At 52.8% G+C, this 21091-nt stretch overlaps 3 protein-coding genes and 1 pseudogene across 4 annotated transcripts in view; 3 read left to right on the top strand and 1 right to left on the bottom strand.

Annotated features, from left to right (window-relative positions):
* Nucleotides 1-2015, top strand: part of Polr2j (RNA polymerase II subunit J) — a 6154-nt gene extending 4139 nt beyond the window's left edge. The window contains exons 3-4 of the mRNA XM_005344595.3: nt 1242-1416; nt 1823-2015. Coding sequence (XP_005344652.1) covers nt 1242-1416; nt 1823-1858 — 211 coding nt within the window. The 3' untranslated portion in view covers nt 1859-2015. The remainder of the gene's footprint in view (nt 1-1241; nt 1417-1822) is intronic.
* Nucleotides 2016-2152: 137 nt separating this feature from the next.
* On the bottom strand, nt 2153-11826 carry Lrwd1 (leucine rich repeats and WD repeat domain containing 1). Of its 2 annotated transcripts, XM_005344593.3 has the most exons (15): nt 11666-11826; nt 9894-10128; nt 9334-9450; nt 8700-8843; nt 8397-8513; nt 7735-7857; nt 7541-7655; nt 6601-6710; nt 6120-6327; nt 5586-5658; nt 5354-5494; nt 3051-3136; nt 2772-2927; nt 2576-2688; nt 2153-2487 (listed from the first exon to the last, which is right to left on the bottom strand). In XM_005344593.3, exons 1-15 carry the CDS (start codon nt 11743-11745, stop codon nt 2347-2349), a joined length of 1959 nt encoding a protein of 652 aa, XP_005344650.1. In that variant the 5' UTR covers nt 11746-11826; the 3' UTR covers nt 2153-2346. The 2 variants fall into 2 exon arrangements, with proteins under 2 accessions (XP_005344650.1, XP_026643798.1); XM_026787997.1 differs by lacking the exon at nt 9894-10128 and having other exon boundaries at nt 11666-11692.
* Nucleotides 11827-12051: 225 nt separating this feature from the next.
* Nucleotides 12052-18261, top strand: Alkbh4 (alkB homolog 4, lysine demethylase). Its single transcript, XM_026783652.1, has 3 exons — nt 12052-12112; nt 15453-15616; nt 16669-18261. Exons 2-3 carry the CDS (start codon nt 15557-15559, stop codon nt 17254-17256), a joined length of 648 nt encoding a protein of 215 aa, XP_026639453.1. The 5' UTR covers nt 12052-12112; nt 15453-15556; the 3' UTR covers nt 17257-18261.
* Nucleotides 18262-18511: 250 nt separating this feature from the next.
* Nucleotides 18512-19223, top strand: LOC101982537 (annotated as a pseudogene).
* Nucleotides 19224-21091: the final 1868 nt, after the last annotated feature.

Here is a 21091-nt window from a genome sequence, read left to right as displayed (position 1 = left end):
TATATAAAAACTTAGGAATGTTTTGCCTACATATGTCTACCACATGTGTATGCCTGTTACCCGTGAAGGTCAGAAGGCCCTAGAGCCCCTGGAACAGGGATACAGGTGGTTGTTAGCTGCCACATAGGTGCTGGGAACCTCTTAATTGCTAAACCCCTTCTCCAGCCCAACCTGCAGCTTAAAGAATAAGCGTATGTGCACATGCCTTTAATCACAACACTCAGGAAGCAAAGGCAGGTGGGTATCTCTGAGTTCAAGGCCAGCGTGGTCTACAGAGAGAGTTCTAGGACAGCCAGAGAAACTCCGTCTCAAAAAAACCCCCAAAAATGAATGTATATCTTGTGAGTGTGGTGTCTGCGTAGGCAAGGAGAGGTTGTTAGATCCCTGGAGCTGCAGTTACAGGCAGTTGTGAGCCACTCGACAGGGGTCCTGGGAACCAAACCCAGATTTTCCGCAAGAGCATAGTGCTCCACCACTGTGTGGTTGCTCCAGCTCAACCTGTAACTCTTCAAGGGTGTGTTTCCTGCACATAGGCCTGTGTGGCATAGGGTGCCCTTGCATGCCGTAAATGTTGGATCCCCCTGGGACTCTTAGTTGTGAGTTACCATGTGAGAATCAAGGTTCCCTGGAAGAGCAGCCATTGCTCCAACCCCGTTCTACAACTCTTCAGATGTATGGCAGGGGCCAATTAGAGCCCGTGCCCTTAGGTTCTTCATTTCCCTCAGCTTTGTGGGAAAGGGCCATGTATGTGGATGCTGCCTGGGGATCATCAGAGCCTGGCCCTCTCTTCCCACCTGCTTGCTGTACCTAGGAATGGGGCCTTGTATTCTGGCCGCTTCAACCCTGGCCATGTTTTGGCCTAGGTGCGCTCCACAGGCACTTTCGCAGGTTCTCAGCTTCTGTGATGAAAGATGCCATCACAAACTGGCTCCCAGTCAAGGGCCTTGGTCTCGTAGATAACATGGTTTCCATATGGCCTTAAGCCTCTTTAACTTGATTTCCCCTCCCTTAGTGCAGGGCGGGAGCCTCGAGCCTCATGTCTGTTAGGCCAGTACTCTACCACTGAGCTACATCCCCAGCCCTCTGTATTTTTTAAAGATAATCTAAGTTGGCTAAGGTGGCCTTGGGCTGACGGGCCTACACCACACCACCATTCTCACCCATTTACACTTGGGGGCAGGGAGCTACTCTGGTTAGAAAGCCTGCCAGGGTCAACCTCCCTCACAGTCTCTGTTTCTCAGACAGCTGCTGAAGGACCCACAGGTGCTGTTTGCCGGCTACAAAGTCCCTCACCCCTTGGAGCACAAGATCATCATTCGTGTGCAGACCACCCCAGACTACAGTCCCCAGGAGGCCTTCACCAACGCCATCACAGACCTCATCAGTGAGCTCTCTCTTCTGGAGGAGCGATTCCGGGTGAGGAGCTGGGCTACGTGGTTCAGCAGTAGAGCTGCAACCCTCCCACCAGAACCCTCCAGTGAGGGGCTGTCATCAAAAATCTCCCCTCTTTGCCACTAGCTTCTCTAGGTCATAAAGCCTCTGAGACTGTTCACCACAGGGTAGGAGGCAGTTATCAGGGGCCCTCAGTGTAAGTCACACCTTTTGAGGTTTTCACCCGGCTGGGCATATCCCACTTGGCTCCATCCCCAGCCCTCAGCAGGCTGGTGGCTTAGAGCAGAGTAGGTAGAACCTGCTGAGGCACCCAGAGCCTTTGGTGACTGGTCTGCCTCATGTATTCTCTGGAGTACAGGTTCCTGGCCACACAAGCAGGGGACACTGGGGTCATTCCAGTGCAGTCACTGCCTTTGTCTTCTCTCTTCAGGTGGCCATCAAGGACAAGCAAGAAGGAATTGAGTAGCGGCTAAAAGGAGCATTGCCTACTGGCTGTAAGGCTGGTGCCTGCACCCTCAGGGCCTTCTCAGAACCCCATGATGACGACAGGCACTCGGCTCTGCAGCTGGACACTCCTACTCTGTACATAGACTGTGACTTTTCTAATAAAGTATATAGCGGGCCCCACGGCTGCAGTGTGTGTGCTCTCAGACTTACTTGATGGTGGCAGGTGACCTGTCGGTCACACAGAGGCCCTAACCACAGGCTGAGGCAGAACTTGGGGCTGCTGGGAAGGCAGAATAGCGAAGCAGGTTTTGGATCTCTGCAGCCTCAGCTGCTGGGCATGCCTGAGTTAATCCAGGCAGGAACCCCAGAGAGGCTGTGTTTCCACTCAGCTTCCACCAGCCTCCAGTCTACAATAGAGAATTTAATAAAAATACTCATTGGTACAAATTCCTCTACCACTAACCCCAAGTTAATAAGCCGTGTCCCTGGTCCACTGCTCTGGGCAAGCTAGTAACTCCTCCAGATGGACACGATGTTGGAGTCCGTCAGAGCAGTGAGGTAGGTAAAGGCTGCATTGGCCACTACTGTGTTTATCATGGTCTTGCTCACTGGTTGGCCCAGTGCCATTGGCTGAGGCCACTTGAGGATCTGAGGGGAAAAAAGAAGGCACTAGGCTATTGCCTACCCAACAGCAGCCCAGGGTACTAGGAAAAGTGTGCAGGGTGCCCAACAGTACCTGGGTCGGGGCCTGCAGAGTTGTTACTGGTGGAGGCCGCTGCTTTAGCAGATGTTCAACATCATAGATCCACACACTGCCTTCCTCATCTCCACACAGCACAAGGTTTTTGTCTGCCAGGACAAGTAGGGGCCTAAGATGGGGCCGGGTTGGGATGGGAAGAGGGGATGCCCACCAATGGGGTAAGCAGGCTCACCAGGACAGGTGCTGAGTGAAAAGTAAGCCAAATTGGTGGATGACCACTGCAGCCGGGCCAGGAGGACCACAGGCAACACAGACTGGCTGCCCCGGCCTGCCCATGTCTGCCTCCAGCTCCACAGGTAGATAGTGCCCTGTCCACTCCCTTTGGAGGCTGCAGGGAGAGGAGATGTGAGCCCAGGCCGGCTATCGCCACAACCTCCCTGCTCTCCAACGGGTGCCTCAGCACCCCGAGAACGAAGTCCCAGCCCAAGCTGTCCCAGCCGGGCTCACTCACCCACAACATCTTCGTTCACAAAAGCCAGCCCGTCCACTCTCTGTCCCTCAGAGTCCTCAGAGAAGATGAATTCCACTTCACACACCCTGCAAAAGACATTAGCCTTACCCATGCACAGCCATGTGCTCACCCAAGGGGCTGCCTGGTCCTTGGCCCAGAGACCTTTAACTTCGTCCTGAAGGGGAGCCACCTACTGGGGGTGTGAGTAGTCACAGGAGTGGGAGCACAGGCTCACAGGGGAAGACCCAGTACTGCAGGCCAGATGCTTTCAGTGCTGCTCTTCCTACTCCAACTAAGGACAGCAGCTCCAGATAGGAGGGGCTCACTGGCTCAGGAAGATTGCTATGCAAGTTTGGTGCCCCAAATTTGACCTCCAGAACCCAGGTCAAGGTGGAAGAAAACCCAACTCCAGAAAGTCCTTTAACCTCCACACACGCCCACATACACACTCAATGGCAAAACCCAAAACCTGATCTGCATAGTGAGTTCCGGGCCATCCAGGGCTACATGAGACCTTGTCTCAAAAAAGCTGGGTGTGGTCCCATCTGGGAAGACATGGGCCTTCTGGCATCTGCCCAGAGGGCAACTCCGGCTAGGACATCCCAGAATGCTTGAGACCACAAGGCATGGGGGAGGTCAGAATCTGGAACTGCGGATGTAGCTAAGGTACCTCCCAAGTATGACAGATGAACGGGGAACCTATGTCCACCAAGCAGCGGGATGCCACATCGGCACACTTCTGCTGCCCCCCTGAGAGCAGTGAGTCCTGTCAGCACCCCGAAATCCTTTTGGGGCTGTTCCTTATGCTGAGACTGCCACTCAAAGCATAGGCAAGTGTACTTAAGAGCTCAGGGAGCGGTGCTTGCTGCCAGTCCCTGGGAACCACATGGTGAAAGGAAAGCACCAACTCCTACATGTTCTCTGAGCTCCACGTGCATATTGTGGCATGTGTGTCCTGCTATACAAGTAAATCAGTAAGTGTAATAAACATTTACAGGAAGGAACTTGCACCTCACACTGCTGTTTGACTCTGGTCTCAAAGAAAGAATGCTAATGAAGATGGACCTGGAGAACAGGCAGTGTCCCTGGGTCTCTTTCTTTTTCCTAATGTTGCTACACTGTATGGCACACACCTTTAATCCCAGCACTTGGGAGGCAGAGGCAGGCAGATCTCTTGAGTTTGAGGTCAGCAGCCAGGGCTACACAGAGTCCTGTCACCACCACACACACACACACACACACGCTAAATAAGGCCAAGATGGCTTGGGTTGACAACACCATACAAACTTTGTGACGAGTTGGGGGGGGGGTCCCTGGAACCACGTAAAGATGGATAATATACTTGGAACCACGTAAAGATGGATAATATACTAACTAGAGATTGCTCAAACGAGGGGAGGCAGGAGGCAGCTCCCCCAAGGCCTCTCAGATTGCTGCCTCTCTGGATTAAGGAGTTTTAATATTCAAACCCCATCTATTCATGGGCTTCTGTGACAGAACAAACCAAATTCTCCTGATACCATAGCCCACAAAACTCAGTGCCGACTGCCTGGGAGCCTCAGTCCGTGACATTTCCATCTGCCAAGCCAAGGTGGTCCATGAACTTTCCCCACTCCTGGCTAACTGCACACTGCTGTCCTCTGGCAGCTCCAGGCTCTCTGCAGAGCAGTTCTGTCAATCAGTCACCAGGCTGCACCCTAGGACATGCCCCTTTAAAGTTACTCCTAGGGCCTTGTTTTCCACACAAGAGCTCCTGCAGCCCAGACTAGCCTCCAACTCTCACAGAGCTGAGGACGACCTTGAACTTCTGATGTTCTGACCCTCTCATAAGCTGAGATAGCAGGCACAGGCCAGCACACCTGGTTTATGTGGCACTGGGAGCTCCGTGCATCTCAGCGCTCTACTGACTGAGCTCCAGCCCCAGCCCTCATATTTACTGCCACGTCCCTCTAGGACAGGAACCCTATGCTGAGTGGTCTAGGTCTTTCCACATGGGCAGATAGCCACAAAGCATCATCAGACTTGCTTCCCTGTGTACATCCTATCTCTACTTCCACGATCCCTGGGCTACCTCACTGCCTCTTCCTCACAGATGGGGACACCATGCTAGCGGGAGGGTCACACTGCTGAGTGACAGGACTGGGGCTCAGGCTGTGATGTCTGTGATGTGGTAATTAAGAGAACAGCCCCTGAACAGAGCTTCCAAGGCAGCCCAAGCAGCACTGTGATGTGCCCAGGGACCCCGTGAACCCACGACACCCAGCTTGGGGGCCAAGCTTTCCAGACATTCCCGGCATCCTCACCTCTGCTTCTGGGGCTGATCGAGCCGAACATCCCAGCAGCAGCAACCTCCCTCGCAGCCAGCCAGCAGCATGTCATCCGGGCAGGAGGCCACAGGGCAGAGGCGCAAGGGGGTAGAGCTGCAGCTGAGCACCAGGAGCTGGCTGCCAATGCGGGTGTGGAAAACCATAAGCTGTGGGCTGCAACCGTCACCCTCGGCAGCCCGCCCATCTCCAGGCCCGTCTACAGCCTCACCTAGCCTGGAACTTATATTCGTGGTCGGGTACCCCAATGTCCCAGAGGATGATCCGTTTGTCGTAAGAGGCAGCTGAGGAGGGATAGAGGAAAAAGGTAGCCCCAAGACGTTCCTGCCCCTCTTGCAGGCTGAGTCTGTGGGGTGGGTCCCTCAATCAACTAATCACAGGCAGGAAGAGCAAGCAGACTGTGGCTAGGACGAGAACTCAGGAGCCACGACCCCACAGTCCTGCCTGAACCCAGTGTGCACAGCATCACAGCCGTCTGTGTAGCAAGCACATCTGCCACCTTCGCTGGGCTCACCACACCCCAGGGGCAGGGTTATCTCCCCTGGTCCCAGGCAGAGAAACAGGAGCCTAGGTTGCTAGGAAACTTCAAGGCCACATAGCATGCTGGAATAGAGATCCTGGTTGGCCAAGAAGCTAACTCACATCTGACCAAAGCCATCTGTGCCCAGCATCCTGTGAACCCCGTCACCCCCAGAAAGAGACACAGGGCAACAGGGCAGAAAGCCTACGATGCTGAGGGTCTTACTGAAGAGGTGCCTCTCGTGGGTGGGGCTGAAGCAGAGGGTGGCAATGGCCTTCTTATGGGCCCGGATAACACTGCAGCAAAAGCCTGCACGCACGTGGAGCAGCCGGACCATGCCTCGCAGGCCTGCAGCAGCCAGCATGTTCCAGCGCTTCTTGTGGCCTGTCTGTGTGACCACCGTCAGGGCTGTCCAGGCCACTGAGAAGAACTCCTGACAAGGGGGTAGGAGGAAAAATGGCAGTGAGCAGGGAATGAGGGGCAACCTGCTTGGAGGGCTCACCTGGGGCAGCAAGTCTCAACAACAGAGAAAAGCTCCCAGAGGGCTGTGGGTGGCAAGGAGCTGGGGGAAGGGCTCAGAGGCAGAGCACTCACAGTGGGCCCGAGACCCTGGGTTCCATAGCCACCAAAATAAAGTCATGAGGAACAGAGTGAGGGTTCCTGTTTCAGGACCCAGCAGTCTTGGAGAAGAGGGCCCGGCACTCACCTCGCCTGGCACCTTGTATTTATGGAGCACGATGCCTGTCTGGCAGTCTATCACGCAGACAGCTTCTCCGCCACACGTGGCCACAGTCTGGGACGTGGCCCCCGAGTGCCCTGTTTTGTGTATCAGCCACATAAACATCTTTCCTGCAAAGTTCTTTCCTAGAGTCCCTTTTCCTGGCCTCCATGACAATTTCACTATTATTATTATTAGAGGTAAGGGGATAGAACCCAGGACCTCACACATGACAGGTAAGCACTCTACCACTATACTACATCCATGGCCTTTTTACCTTTTAAAAAAACAAAACAGCTGGGCGATGGTGGCGCACGCCTTTAATCCCAGCACTCGGGAGGCAGAGGCAGGCGGATCTCTGTGAGTTCGAGACCAGCCTGGTCTACAGAGCGAGTTCCAGGACAGGCTCCAAAGCCAGAGAAACCCTGTCTCGAAAAACCAAAAACAAAAACAAAACAGTGGTTGTGTACCTGTGTCATGTGGGGGTATGTGCACATGAGTGCAGGTGCCCACAGAGGCCAGAAGAGGGCATCAAATTCCCTGAAGCTGGCGTTACTGGAAGTTGTGAGCCGCCCATGGTGGGTGCTAGGAACCAAACTTCAGTCCTCTACAAGAGCAGCAAGCACTCTCAGCCAGTGTCTCTCCAGACCTGCCTTTTTCTTATTTTGCAACAGGGTTTCTCTGTATGTAGCTCTGGCTTTCCTGGAACTCATTCTGTAGACCAGGCTGGCCTTGAACTCACAGAGATCCTCCTGCCTCTGCCTCCAGGCTGCTGGGATTAAAGGTATGCGCCACCAACCACTTCCAGCCCTTTCTTTCTACCCTAAAGCCAATCTCACTGAATTTCCCAGGGATCTTTTAATTTGACTCCCACTGAGCATCACAGTGTGGCCCCAGCTTCCCACTGCCCATCAGCCCCAGCACGCACCCTCCTCCCGGGCAGGCTCAAAGGCACAGGCCCACAGCTGAGTCTCCAGATCCTTCGGGCTGTTGTTTTTGCTATGGCACTGCAGGAAGTGCAGGGGTTCCAGGCGTAGGGCAGCCTGTGGGGGTACAAGCGGTTACAGTTGCCACTTGGCCTGCTCCCTCGGGCACCCTCCCTCTGACGACCGAAGAGCTTACCTGGCTTCCATCAGACTCCACAGGTGTACCCTCCATCTGGGCTGCTGAGGAGAAACATGCTCGCTTGGTGGAAGGGAGGTCAAGCGGGACGTCATCTGGCCGTTTTGAGGCCACTGTTCCGGCCTGTGGAATGTGGGGGACTTGTATCCATGCCCCAGGGGTTTCCTCCCTTGGCTACAGGCTCAACTACACCCTTCAAAAGAATGAAGTGGAAAGAACCGAGCCACTGTCAGAGGGGAGCTTGGCTTGTGTTTAGGACTGGACACTTAAAATGTTCTCCAAGGGTCAAAGGTTGAAAAGCTGCATCACCAGCCTGCAGCCCCACTCAGTACAGTGCAGGGGAAAGGACTTAGCACTGGGAGGCGTCCCTTTGGGGGGACACAGGGACACTGGCTGCCACGAGGTTCACACAGATTCTTACTCTGGGAGCTCACACTATCGACAGCCTTGGAGCCGAGCAGCTATGGACTGAAACAATGAGCCAAAACGAACCTTTCCTTCCCAGGAGCCGCAACAAGGGCTAGCTAACACACTCGGGCATCACCTGAGCTCACGCAGAGGCCCCCCTCTGTTCCAGCTCCCCTGAGCTCACGCAGAGGCCCCCCTCCATTCCAGCTCAGGAAGGCCCAGTGGCCCTCACAGCTGGGTGGAAACATACTCACCCTGAGCTTGGAGGCAGCTGCAGCCTGTGGAGGCTCCTTTGGTATATCCTTTGTTATGATGGCTTCCTGTACCCTGGTCCCACCTGAGGTCACCAGTTTCTCGGCAATCATCCGCACCTGGGTGGGGTCAGGCCTTTAGCAGGCTGAGCAGTCTCTGGTGCCCCTAGCCTCTCCTCATCTGGTCCCATCCTCTGAGCCATCTCACTCCTCTCTGTCCTCCAACCCATCAGAGTCAGGGACGTCCCCAGGACAACCAAGAACCAGGGAAGCCAACCCCCAGCACAGTGTCCCCCAGTGACACACCCGCCATTGCGTGAACTCGCTGAGAGACTCGGGGCCATAGTGCACATCCCTGACTGCAGACCTCACGAAGTCAGCCTGGAGTTTGTCAGCAGCTTCCTCTTCAGGGCTCACAGTGGCCATGAACTTCTCCCAGTGAGCTGTGACCTGGCAGAAGAGGGACCCGATCCAGGGCCAGTCCAGCCTGGGTCTCCTGGCCACACACAGCACCGCCACCCTATCTCTTTCTGGGCACAAAGTGTGTTGACCATACCAGTTTCTGGAAACTTCTGCAAGCATAGCCTCTTATTCTCTACTAGCAATACCTAAGTCACATGAGTTGAAACCAACCTGGTTCACCTGGGCAGACTGGTAATTCCAACACTTGGGAGGCTGGGGTGTCAGAGTCCTAGGTCATCTGGACTATATAGTAAGACCTTGTCTCAAAAAAAACCCAGCTGTTCTAGCCTCCTGGCTATACGCCTCGGAGACAGGGCTTCCAAATGCGAGAAGCAACAGAACCACTCAACACACCAGACTTGCAGCTGTCAGGGTAAGATCTCTGTTACACACACCCTAAAAATCCACTTCTGTCCCCCCTCAGTGTCCTGCTGACGTGGCCAAGGCCCCATCCCCATCAGCTTCCCATCACCCTTACCCGGTTGGTCAGCTCCCGATCGAGGTTCTCCACCTGTGAGCAGGTGGAGGCTGCGTCCTTGCCATTGACCTTACGCAGCTTGGGCAGGAGAAAGGAGACTTTCAGATTGTCATTGACCTAAGGGTGGAGGAATAGTTGAAGGCAGGAGTAGCGGGGCGGGCCTGGAATCCCAGCATTCAGGGAGACTGTTCTAGGGATGCTCCAAGGTTGGATGCTAGTCTGGGATACACAGTGAAGTGGAAGCTGGCCTAGGTTATAAAGCAAAACTTTGTCTCAAACTAGCAAAACAAAACCCCAAACAGGGTGGGTACCCAGCCCAGTTGAGGGATTGCTGTCCTAGCATGCTCAAAGTCCTGAGCTTGATCCCCAGTACTGCATAAACCAGGCCTGGTGGAGCGTGGCCACCTCTGGAGCTCAGAGGCAGGAGGATCAGAAGCTCAAGACCATCTTTGGCAACATAGACAATTTGAAGCCAGGCCGGGCTACATGAGACCCTGTCTCGCCCAAGTCTGCCCCAGAGTCCTGTTCCTTAGCCCTGAGCTGGTTGGACCCCCGCTCACCGTCAGGAAGGGGTTGCCTTCCAGGTTGAGTTCCTCAAGGTTGGGAAACTGGCTCAAGGCAGTCACATCCCCCAGCTGGTTGTTGGCACAGCGAAGGATGCGCAGTTGAGACAGGCCCAGGTGGGCAGGCAGTGTCTCCAGCAGGTTGTCAGAGAGGTCAAGTTCCTTCAACTGCTTCAGACGCCCCAGGAGACTGGGGTCCAAGTGCTCTGACCGCAGCTTCAGTCCCGAGAGACTGGGGGGAGGGCAGAGATGAAAAGCTCGGGAGGCTGGGCAGACCCTTTCACCAGTTACCCTCATCTGATTTGCACCAAGCAATCTCTTATGGATAAGAATAAGCCTAAGCCTGGGGGGGGGGGGGGCTGGAGAGATGGCTCAGAGGTTAAGAGCACTGGCTGCTCTTCCAGAGGTCCTGAGTTCAATTCCCAGCAACCACATGATGGCTCACAACCATCTGTAATGAGATCTGGCGCCCTCCTCTGGCATGCGGGCATACATGGAGGCAGAATGCTGTATACATAATAAATAAATCACAAAAAAAAAAAAAAAGAATAAGCCTAGGCTTATTTTTTTTTAGACTTGACTAGCCTGGAATTCACTACATATATTAGGCTGGCCTCAAAACCCAAAGAGATCCAATCCACAACTCACTGTGTAGTCCAGGAAAGCCTTGAACGTACTGCCTTTATCTCACCTGGAGCAATTCAGGTGGGAAGGGAAGCCTATGGAGACTCCAGCTTTCTTTTAGTCTGACAAATGCTCTACCAACAGAGCTGCAACTGCAGCGCTAGCCTCCCCCACTTTTTAAAAAAGGTTTATTTAATGCAGACTTGTGTTTTGCCTGTATATATTCTGTGTGAGGATGTTGGATCCCCTGGACCTGGGGTTACAGACAATTGTGAGCTGCCATGTGGGTGCTGGGAATTGAACCCAAGACCTCCGGAAGAGCGGCTAGTTCTCTTAAACTGCTGAGCCATCTCTCCAGCCCCCATCTCCCCCACTTTTCAGATTACATTTTTATTTATTATAGTGTGTATGTGCGTGTGGTATGTGTGTCTGTATGAATGGACGCAGTACAAGGCGTGGGTAAGGAGGTCTGATTTAGGAATTGACCTCAGGCTTGGTGAAAGGCATCTTTACCCGAGGGGCCATTTCTCTGGCCCGACTTCCCTCCAGCACTTGGGAGGCAGGGGGATGATTGTGAGTTCGAGGCCAGCCTGGTCCACAAAGAGAGTTTCAGGACAACCAGGACTGTTACACAGAAAGACCCTGCCTCGAAAAACAAAAAAGATAAAAGAAAAAAAAAGTTTTCTTTTTGAGACAGGGTCTCAACCCGTAGCCCAGGTTAACTTCAAACGCACAACGGTCGCCTTGTGCGGGGGCCCTGAGTGCTAGATCTCGTAACGACCTTAGAACCTAAGGCCTCCTAGTTCCCACTTGAATGTTTTTTTCTCGTTCCTGCATGCTCCTTCTGTGGTACTCACTTCCTCAATATCCCAGAGAGTGCAGTCTTTCCACCCTCCGCAGGGCTAAGTGAACTCGCTGTAGGTCCACCTGACCCTGCGCTGAGGTTACCAATCGTTCCCGCATCACTGTTGGTCGCGAGACACAGGCTTGACGGGGACCCTAAACCCCACTAGCAGAATAACGTGAACAGGCAGGGACGGAAAGAGATCTGAGCCTTGCACTCCGCCCATCAGGCGACCCATGGGGGAAAAGAATCCCTCAGGACCCCTCGCCCCGATCCGCTTCAACACCGCTATAGATCTTACTCCAGACTCCGGATCTTCCCCAGACTGTTGGTCTTGGGTCGCCCGCGTTGAAAGAGCAGCCGCTGCGTAAGGGGAGCCATAGATATCCGAGGGCTCAACAGAACCCGCGCCTCCACGAAGACCGGTAACTAACGCACGCAGCCACGGAGCCCAGGAGATGGCGCGCGGCAACCCCTTAAGAGTCCGTGGCGACCGGAAGGAAGCAGAACTCCTGCCTGCCGCGCTCCCTGCCTCCTGTCTCCGCGTGCGAGGACTACAACTCCCAGCGGCCCCTGCACCTCGCGCTTGCGCTCTGGTTACTTGGAAGGCGCTATGGCGGCTACAACGGCCGCGGCTGCGGTGGCTGAAGCGACTCAATTGCAGGCTTGCGGCTGCAAGGGCATCCGGACCTGTCTTATTTGCGAGAGACAGCGCCACGGCCCCCCGCCCTGGCAGATCTCCCCTCAGGTACGGACTGGAAAAAGAGTCAAACCCAGAAAAGAGTTTTCCTCTTTATGGGAAACTGAGACCCAAGCTTGCCTGTGAAACGGGCGGGGATCAAAGCCTCGCGGTAGGGGAGTCGCTGGGAGCGCTCATAGCTTTGTTATTCACAACAATCAAGAGGTGGGCGCGCCCTAAGTGCCAGCACCTGAAAACGAATGAATGAGCGGGGAGAGCTGCTGCACGCCGAGATTCCTGCGTTTGAAAAGCGGTGGTAGGAGACCCAGAAGTTTGTAGCCAACCTCGGCCACGCAGCAGTTTGAGGAGGGGTCTTGGAAGTAGGGAAGCGGCGAGGAAACATCACCTCTGTGACTTTTAAGTGGGGAGTGGCAACAGACTTGGACTTCATACCTGGGGTGGGAAAATTCTGAAGAGGTTTAAAAGAACGCTCCTTTAAAAAGTCAAGCTTTCAGAGGATCTTTGGGTGAGGAAAGTGGAAAGCCAGTGGGGAGTGTCTCTCTTGGTGCTAAAATGTCCAACATGTTGTGAAAACACCGGCGTGGAATGCCTCACAAGTAGTCTGATCACATGATACAGCATGTTCCTGGATTTATATGCAAACGAAAGTTTTCTGTTTCTGTTTCTTTGGTTAGAGGCCCAGGGTCCCCTCCAAATGCTAAGATTATAGGCATGTGTCACCATATCTGGCTCCGAGCAGCAGTCACAACAACCAAAGGGTGGCCGCTACCCAAGTGTTCATTACCAATGGTGGTGCTGGCCTGGGATCTTCTGAGTTCTGACCTGGCAGCTGAAAGCAGGAAGCTTGGGAGTAAAGACAGCTGCCCCTACATAGCAAGTTTAAAAACAGACTAAACTACATAAGACTGTGTCTCAAAAGAACAAAGGAAAGACAGACACAATAAAGTGATGAATTATTAAAAAAATATCTGTGATATATACACAGTAGGTTGTTATATAACGTTCTGACATAGTTATCTGTGGATGTGATACCAAATGAAAGAAGCCAATCACTGGCTGGGGTGTGGCTCAGTGGGGGAGCCCCTGCCTAGAATCCCCCAGTGAGGAGGGGCTGGGGTGTGGCTCAGTGGTAGAGCACCTGCTTAGACTCCCCCAGTGAGGGGCTGGGGTGTGGCTCAGTGGGAGAGCACCTGACTAGAATCCCCCAGTGAGGGGCTGGGGTGTGGCTCAGTGGTAGAGCACCTGCCTAGATCCCCCAGCGAGGGGCATGAGAGATAGCTCAGCAGTTAAAAACACATACTGCTCTTGCAGAGGACCTACATTTGGTTCCTAGCACCCAGACCAGGTGGCTGACAACTGCCTTCATAACTCTAGGTCCAAAGGGATCTGGCTCCCTCTTCTGGCCTCTAAGGGCATCTGCAGTTACATGTACTTTGCCACACACAAATGCACACATAAAAACAATTTGAAGAAAAAAAAAAAAAAGAACTTGAAGAATGCCCTAATGAGGGTGGGATGTAAGATATAACTCAGTGGTGGCGTGCTTGCCTAACGTGCTAGGCCCTGGGTTCTGTCTACACACACACACACACACACACACACACACACACACACACACACACAGCCATTCCAGCAGGAGAGATATTATGTGTGCAATCTCTCTTATATGAAGTATCTAAAGTAGTTAGAATCATAGACACAGAAAGTAGAATGGTGGGTGTCAGGTTCTGGGGGAGAAGAGAATGGGGAATTAGTGTTTAATGGTATCTGGTTTCAGTTTTGCAGAAGAAAGAGAGTTCTAGAAGTGGATGATCATGGTGGTTCTATACCAGTGCCCATTTGCTTACTCCCTGAACTGGACAGGGAGATAGTTAAGACACTGAATATGTTTGTCCTACAAGGTCCTGGGGGCTGGGTCTCATGGAGCCCATGTTTACTATCTAGTGAAAGATGGCCATGAGGTCCCGATTGCCCTGCTCTGTGCATGAGAATGACAAATGTATTGTGCAGCGCTGGGGATGGAGCCCAGGGCTTCGTGCATGCTAGGCAGGCACTCTGCCAACTGAGCTACCGCCTCTGATCTCAGCTACCCGCCTCTTTTTAATAATAACTTATTTGCTGGGTGATGGTGGCACACACCTTTCCTCCCAGCACTTGGGAGGCAGAGGCAGGAGAATCTCTGTGAGTTTGAGGCCAGCCTGGTTTACAAGAGCTAGTTCCAGGATTGGCTCCAAAGCCATACAGAGAAACCCTGTCTCAAAAACAAACAAACAAACAAAAAAGAATAATTTTATTTTATAAGCACTGGCATTTTGCCAGCACGCATGTCTGTGTGAGAGTTTCGGGTTCCCTGGAACTGGAGTCACAGACAGTTGTGAGCTGCCATATGGGTGCTGGGAATTGAACCCCAGTTCTCTGGAAGAGCAGCCAGTGCTCTTAACCACTAACCCATCCCTCCAGTCCCTAAGATGACCTTTTTTTTTTTAATTTATTTATTTATTATGTGTACAACATTCTGCTTCCCACACACCAGAAGAGGGCGCCAGATCTCATTACAGATGGTTGTGAGCCATCATGTGGTTGCTGGGAATTGAACTCAGGACCTCTGGAAGAGCAGTCAGTGCTCTTAACCTCTGAGCCATCTCTCCAGCCCCTAAGCTGACCTTTTTGAATGAGTTTCAGCTACTACTCCTCTCAGGAGGCAGGAGCTGGGCTGAGGAAGATGAGAATCCCTGGCTTCCAACAAGCCTTGTCCAGCCCCTGGCCACCAAGACCACAGCCTCAGGGTTGGCCGACTTCTCAGGATCCCAATACAGCCTGTGTCCTTTTGTCCTCTTGACCCTGAGAGCAGGTAGTACCCATAATGCCAAAGGAAGAGTGCCCACATCCATTAATTCAGGGATGAGAATCCTACTGTTCCAGAGGGCTGCAGGCCTGGGCTGCAGTCTGTCTGTGTCATCCCAGGGGCTCCAGACACCTCTCCAAATGGCCTCAGTCCCAAGAAGAGTATTGGAACCCCAGAGGCCAGAAGATCCTGGGGACCTAAGGCACATGTCGGTATCATGGGTCTTTGGGGGTTCTGGGGTGCTTCTGTTTGGGGAGTGTGGGTGTGTGTGCAGGTAGATGTGTACACATGGAGGCAAGAACAACCTCAGACACCCAACTTGTTTTTTGAGACAGGGTCTCTCAGTGGCGTCGAACTTCCAAGTAGGCCAGGCCAGCTTGATCTTCTCATCTCTGCCTCCCCTGCTCTGGGATTGTTGGTTTTGGGGGACCGAAATCAGGTCCTGGTGCTTGCAAAGTCAGCAGTTGGCCGGCTGAGCCACCATCCCTCCCTCCTGTCTCTGTTTACAGAAAAAATACCATTTCCTTTACTGCCCGGACACAGGCTGGGCCGTGGGGCCCCGGGACTCTGACTTTGAAGGTTGGGCCTTCCCGTTCCCAGGAGTGACACTGCTTGAGGACTTTGTGACCACAGAGGAAGAGGCCGAGATGGTGCGGCTGATGGACACTGACCCCTGGAAGCCCTCTCAGTCTGGGCGGAGGAAACAGGTATGGTGGCCCTAGCTGCACCAAGGGGCAGTCCCTTTGCTGGGATCCCTGGCTATCTCCTGTAGGGAGTAGGTGGCCAGTCACGGGGGGCGTGGACTTCCTCATCAAGCAGGGCCGTGGCTGTCTATGCTGCTGTCTCGTTGGTTGGGAACAATGGTGGTAATTATGGTCCTGCCAGGCTCCATCCATCCCAGCCCGTCCTTTATCTCTCTTTTTTTTTTTTTTTTGTTTGTTTGTTTGTTCGTTTGTTTTTCGAGTCAAGGTTTCTCTGTGGCTTTGGAACCTGTCCTGGTAATAGCTCTGTAGATCAGGCTGGTCTCGAACTCACAGAGATCCACCTGCCTCTGCCTCCCGAGTGCTGAGATTAAAGGCGTGCGCCACCATCGCCCGGCTATCCCTTATCTCTCACTCATTCTGTCTGGACTCTTGATAGGCCCTTAGGGACAGTGGTACCCCTCCTCCTGCTTCTCCTCTTCCTCATTAGCTCCCCCTCACCCAACTCCCACAATTTAGTCAGCTCCTGTAGCAGTTTCAAAGGTGCTCTTCACCCTTTGTTCCTGGCATCGGAGTGTTTGATTAGAGCTCTGGGGACATCAGCCAATTAGAGTTCCCTTCAGGTTTCTCCCTGAGCTGGGACCACCCCAACTACCCACTCTGCCCCTGACCCTCAGGACGAACTATACGGCTTCCCATGGGGACCTTGTTCTCTTATCCACCCCACCTTGTGTTTTACCTGTCCCTTCTTCTTCCATGAAGCCCCCAGCCACATGATCTCGGTCTCATAGAACCCACTTGCCATGTGGATGAGCTTCTGGTCCTCCTGCCTCCGCTCCACAAGGGCACGCTGTACTGGTGGTAGGCACTACTACACTGGCATTGCTTCTCTAAGACAGTGTCTCACGCTATAGCCCATCTGGCCTTGAACTCCAGGCAGTCCTCCTGCCTGAGCTTCCAAGGTGCTGGGATTGCGTGCACGCACCAGCCACGCCCAGCTTGTGGTTGGCATTTCCTAAGATGAGCCCCTCCTCTGTTCCTTCCTGTCTCTACTCCAGGACTACGGCCCGAAGGTCAATTTTCGGAAGCAGAAGCTGAAGATGGCTGGCTTCCAGGGTCTCCCCAGCTTCAGCCAGAAGGTGGTCCAGAGAATGGGTCTCTACCGGGGACTGGAGGACTTCCAGCCCGTAGAACAGTGTAATCTGGACTACAGCCCAGAGCGGGGCTCGGCCATCGACCCCCACCTGGATGATGCCTGGCTGTGGGGCGAGCGGCTGGTGAGCCTCAACCTCCTGTCGGCCACCGTGGTATCCATGTCCCGTGAAGCCCCTGGCAGCCTGCTGCTCTTCTCAGCCCCCTCCATGGGACCTGATGCTCCCGAGGGCAGCGTCGGGGCCCCTAGCAGGTCTGTCCCCTGCCAGGAGGTGGAGGTAGCCATCTCTGTGCCCTGCCGCTCTCTGCTGGTGCTCACGGGGCCTGCACGGCACCAGTGGGCACATGCCATCCACCGCAGACACATCAAGGCTCGCCGTGTCTGTGCCACCTTCAGAGAGCTGGCCAGCGAGTTCCTGCCCGGGGGAAAACAGCAAGAACTGGGGCGGGAGCTGCTGCAGGCTGCACTTTCCTTCCAAGGAAGGCCCGTGTGAGCACGTCCCTGGGGAAACATGGACACAAGAGCTGGCACCGGCCTGGCTGGAAACACGGCTCCAGCATAACCATTAAGGGAGCAAACACTGAGGTCTCTCCACAGCTCATTAGAGTCATTGGTTTTTGGGGTTGTTTTTTTGTTTTTTGTTTTTTGTTTTTTGAGATAAGGTCTTGTGTAGCCTAGGCTGCCTTCAAGTGGATTCTGTAGCCAAGGAAGACCTTGAATTCTTGATCCTTCTGCCACCACTTCTAGAGTGCCTGGATTCCTGGTGCGCAGCTGTCAGGCCTGGCTTTATCATGGTTGTTTGGTTTCTCTTCTTTTTGAGCAGGGTCTCTGGCCTAGACTGGCCTCGAACTCCCTTTATAGCCAAGGATGACTTTAAACTTCTGATCAGCCTCTACCTCCTGAATGCTGGTGTTGCCAGTGTGCACCCCCACGCTCAGTTGTTTTTGTTTTTTTGTTTTGTTTTGTTTTTTTAGGTACTGGGATAGAACCCAGGGCTTCCTGCTTGCTAAGCGAGTGCTCTGCCAACAAAGCTGTCTTACGCTGTTGGGTGTTTTGAGACAAAGTCTCATGTGGACCAGGCAGGCCTGGACTCACTATGTAGCCTGTGACCCCAGATGTCATGAGCATCACCTACCCTGCCTGGAGCTGGTTCTGATGGGCCTGGATCGTGGATGTTCTTTGGATTATTTAATTTGTCACAGTTTGGAGGGATTCGGTCTTTTAAAACCTTAGTATCCGGGAGAAGCAAGAAGCTCTGTGGGTAAAGGTGCACCACCAAGTCTGACTGCCTGAGTCCAGTCTTTGCCATCCACATGGTAGAGGGAGAGAACCAACCCCTGAAGTCCTCCTCTGGCCTCCACACACTCATTGCCCCTCTGACAAACTTTATAATAAAAGAGAAAACAGAAAAACTTTGTTGCCATGTGAAATGCTTTTCTCCTTTTCCCATCTCTGTGTGAAGGAGTCGCAGCTACTTTGTTTTTGTTTTAAGACAGGGTGGGGGGGTGGTCTCTCTCACTGTGGAGCCTTGGCTGGCTTGGAACTTTGTAGACCAGACTGGCCATGAACTCACAGAAATTCTTCTGCCTCTGAGTAAGTGCTGGGATTAAAGATATACACCATTCCACCATGCCCAACATTTTTCCTTTATTAGAAAAGTTCTCCATGTGTGCTGTCTCACTGGTGAGGCTATGAGAGAGGGAAGTCCTTCTCTTCGTAGACCCTGCTGCCTCAAGCTTCCCGCCACCATGGAGTATCTCATTGGCATCCAGGGCCCCGACTATGTCCTCGTCGCCTCTGATCAGGTGGCCGCCAGCAACATTGTCCAGATGAAGGACGATCATGACAAGATGTTTAAGATGAGTGAAAAAATCTTACTCCTGTGTGTTGGAGAGGCTGGAGACACTACAGTTTGCAGAATATTGCAGCTTTATAAGATGCGGAATGGTGGGCTATGAATTGTCCCCCACAGCAGCAGTTAATTTCACACGTCAAAACCTGGCTGACTGTCTTCGGAGTTGGACTCCATATCATCTGAACCTCCTGGCTGGCTATGATGAGCGTGAAGGGCCAGCCCTTTACTATATGGACTACCTGGCAGCCTTGACCAAGGCTCCTTTTGCAGCTCATGGCTATGGTGCCTTCCTGACTCTCAGTATCCTTGACCGATACTACACACCAAGTATCTCACGTGAGAGGGCAGTGGAGCTTCTTAGGAAATGTCTGGAGGAGCTCCAGAAGTGCTTCATCTTGAATCTGCCTACCTTCAGCGTTCGGGTCATTGACAAGAATGGCATCCATAACCTGGAGAATATCTCCTCTAAGAAGGGCTCCTAACATCTCTTTCTTCCTCCCGCTCATCAGGGGACTTTTTTGATAGGATCCTTAATTTTTTTTTCTACTCTTTTGGCGTGCACTCTTGATAGATGGTTAATTCAAAATAAAGCTGACAATACTAAATTGAAAAAGATAAGTTCTCCATTTGTAGCCCAGGCTGGCTTCAAACACTCAAACATTGACCCAGGGATCAAACTTATTTTTTAAAATTACATTTATTTATTTAGTTTGTTTATTTATAGGAGTAGGGCACATTGGGTGGTGGTGGTGCACCACTTCAATCCCAGCACTCAGGAGGCGGAGGCAGGTGGAGCTCAGAGTGCTAGGCCAGCCAGGGCTACAAAGAGAAACCCTGTCTCAGAAACAAACAGAAAGGAAAGAAAGAAAGAAATTCGAAATTGCTGAGCAGGGCACGTGGAGAACAGAAGGCGGAGAGCAGGCCAGGGCGGGTGTTGGGTGATTTGGCTGGCCTGCATGACAGCTCTGTCCTGAGGCTCTGAGGACAGAGCACACTGTCCTGTTCCCCCAGAAAAGGGTCACAGTCAGTCCTAGGTTGGTTTCTTTTTTTTTTTTTTTTTTTTTGTTTTTTCGAGACAGGGTTTCTCTATAGCTTTGGAGCCTGTCCTGGAACTCCCTTTGTAGACCAGGCTGGCCTCGAACTCACAGAGATCCTCCTGCCTCTGCCTCCCAAGTGCTGGGATTAAAGGCGTGCGCCACCACCGCCTGGCAGGTTGGTTTCTTTTAAGATACAAATTTTTGGGTGTATGTGTGTTTCTGGGTGTGCAGGTTGCCACATGTATGTGGGTACACATGCATTTGCTGTGTGCATGTATCTCGGGGCTAGAGGTCAACAGCTGTGTTTATTATCGTTGTTGCTGTTGTTGTTGCTGTTTCAAGACAGGGTTTCTCTATGTAGCCCTGGCTGTCCTGAAACTCACTCTGTAGACCAAGCTGGCCTCGAACTCAGAGATCCACCTGCCTCTGCCTCCCGCGTGCTGGGATTAGAGGTGTGTGCCACTACTGCCCAACTACGTTCAAATTTATTTATCTTGGTGTATGAGGGATGCATGAGATCAGAGAACCATTTAAGTGAATCAGTTTTCTCCTTTCCTTGTGTTGGTTCTGGGGCTTGACATTAACCTTGGCAGCCAAGACCTTTACCATCTGAGCCATGCCAGCAGCCCAGCTACTGTTGTTCAGGTGCCATGCATTTTGTTTGTAAAACAGGATCTCTCATTTGCCTGGAACTCTCCAAGTAGGCTGAGCTGGCAGGCACTAGGCACAAAAATCTGCCTTTCTCCTCGTTGCTAGCTCTGGAATTACACCTGCTCCATATCCAGCTCTGTGGGCTTTGGGGACTGAAATCATGTCTTCATGGTTGCAGGCCAAGTTATTCACTGACTGAGCTCAACTTCCCAGCCTCTGTTTTAATTTCTTATTTTTATTTGGGAAATTAGCATATTTATGGGTGTTTTGCATGCATATATTATCTGTACCCACAGAGTCCAGAAGAGGGCACTGAATTCCGTGGACCTGGAGTTAGAGACATTTGTGAGTTTCCTTGTGGGTGCTGGGAATCAAACCCTGTCTCCTCTGGAAGAGCAGCCAGTGTGCTTAACCACAGAACCATCCCTCCAGTCCCAACAGGTCTGTTCTTGCTGATACCTCTCAGAACTAGCTGAGAGTCAGGGACTATCTAGGAAGTCTGTACCAGGACTGAAGAAAGCCCTAAAATGGCCCTGTGACAGGCAGCATGGTTCCCTTCTGATTCAGTGAGCCTAGGGCCCAACAGAGTAAACAGGCTTCCAGACAGCCATGACTGCTGCCCTGTATTCTCTTATGTAGAGTAAGATGAGGGAGTTGGGAGTGAAGCCCAATGGGAGAACCCCTGCCTAGAATCCCCCAGTGAGGGGCTGGGGATGTGGCTCAGTGGTAGAGCCCCTGCCTAGAATCCCCCAGTGAGGGGCTGGGGTGTGGCTCAGTGGTAGAGC

The sequence above is a fragment of the Microtus ochrogaster genome, chromosome 2 (assembly GCF_000317375.1).
Source record: "Microtus ochrogaster isolate Prairie Vole_2 chromosome 2, MicOch1.0, whole genome shotgun sequence".
NCBI classification, from domain to species: domain Eukaryota; kingdom Metazoa; phylum Chordata; class Mammalia; order Rodentia; family Cricetidae; genus Microtus; species Microtus ochrogaster.
The sequence above is the reverse complement of the archived record's forward strand: the minus strand, read 5'-3'. Positions and strand labels throughout refer to the sequence as shown.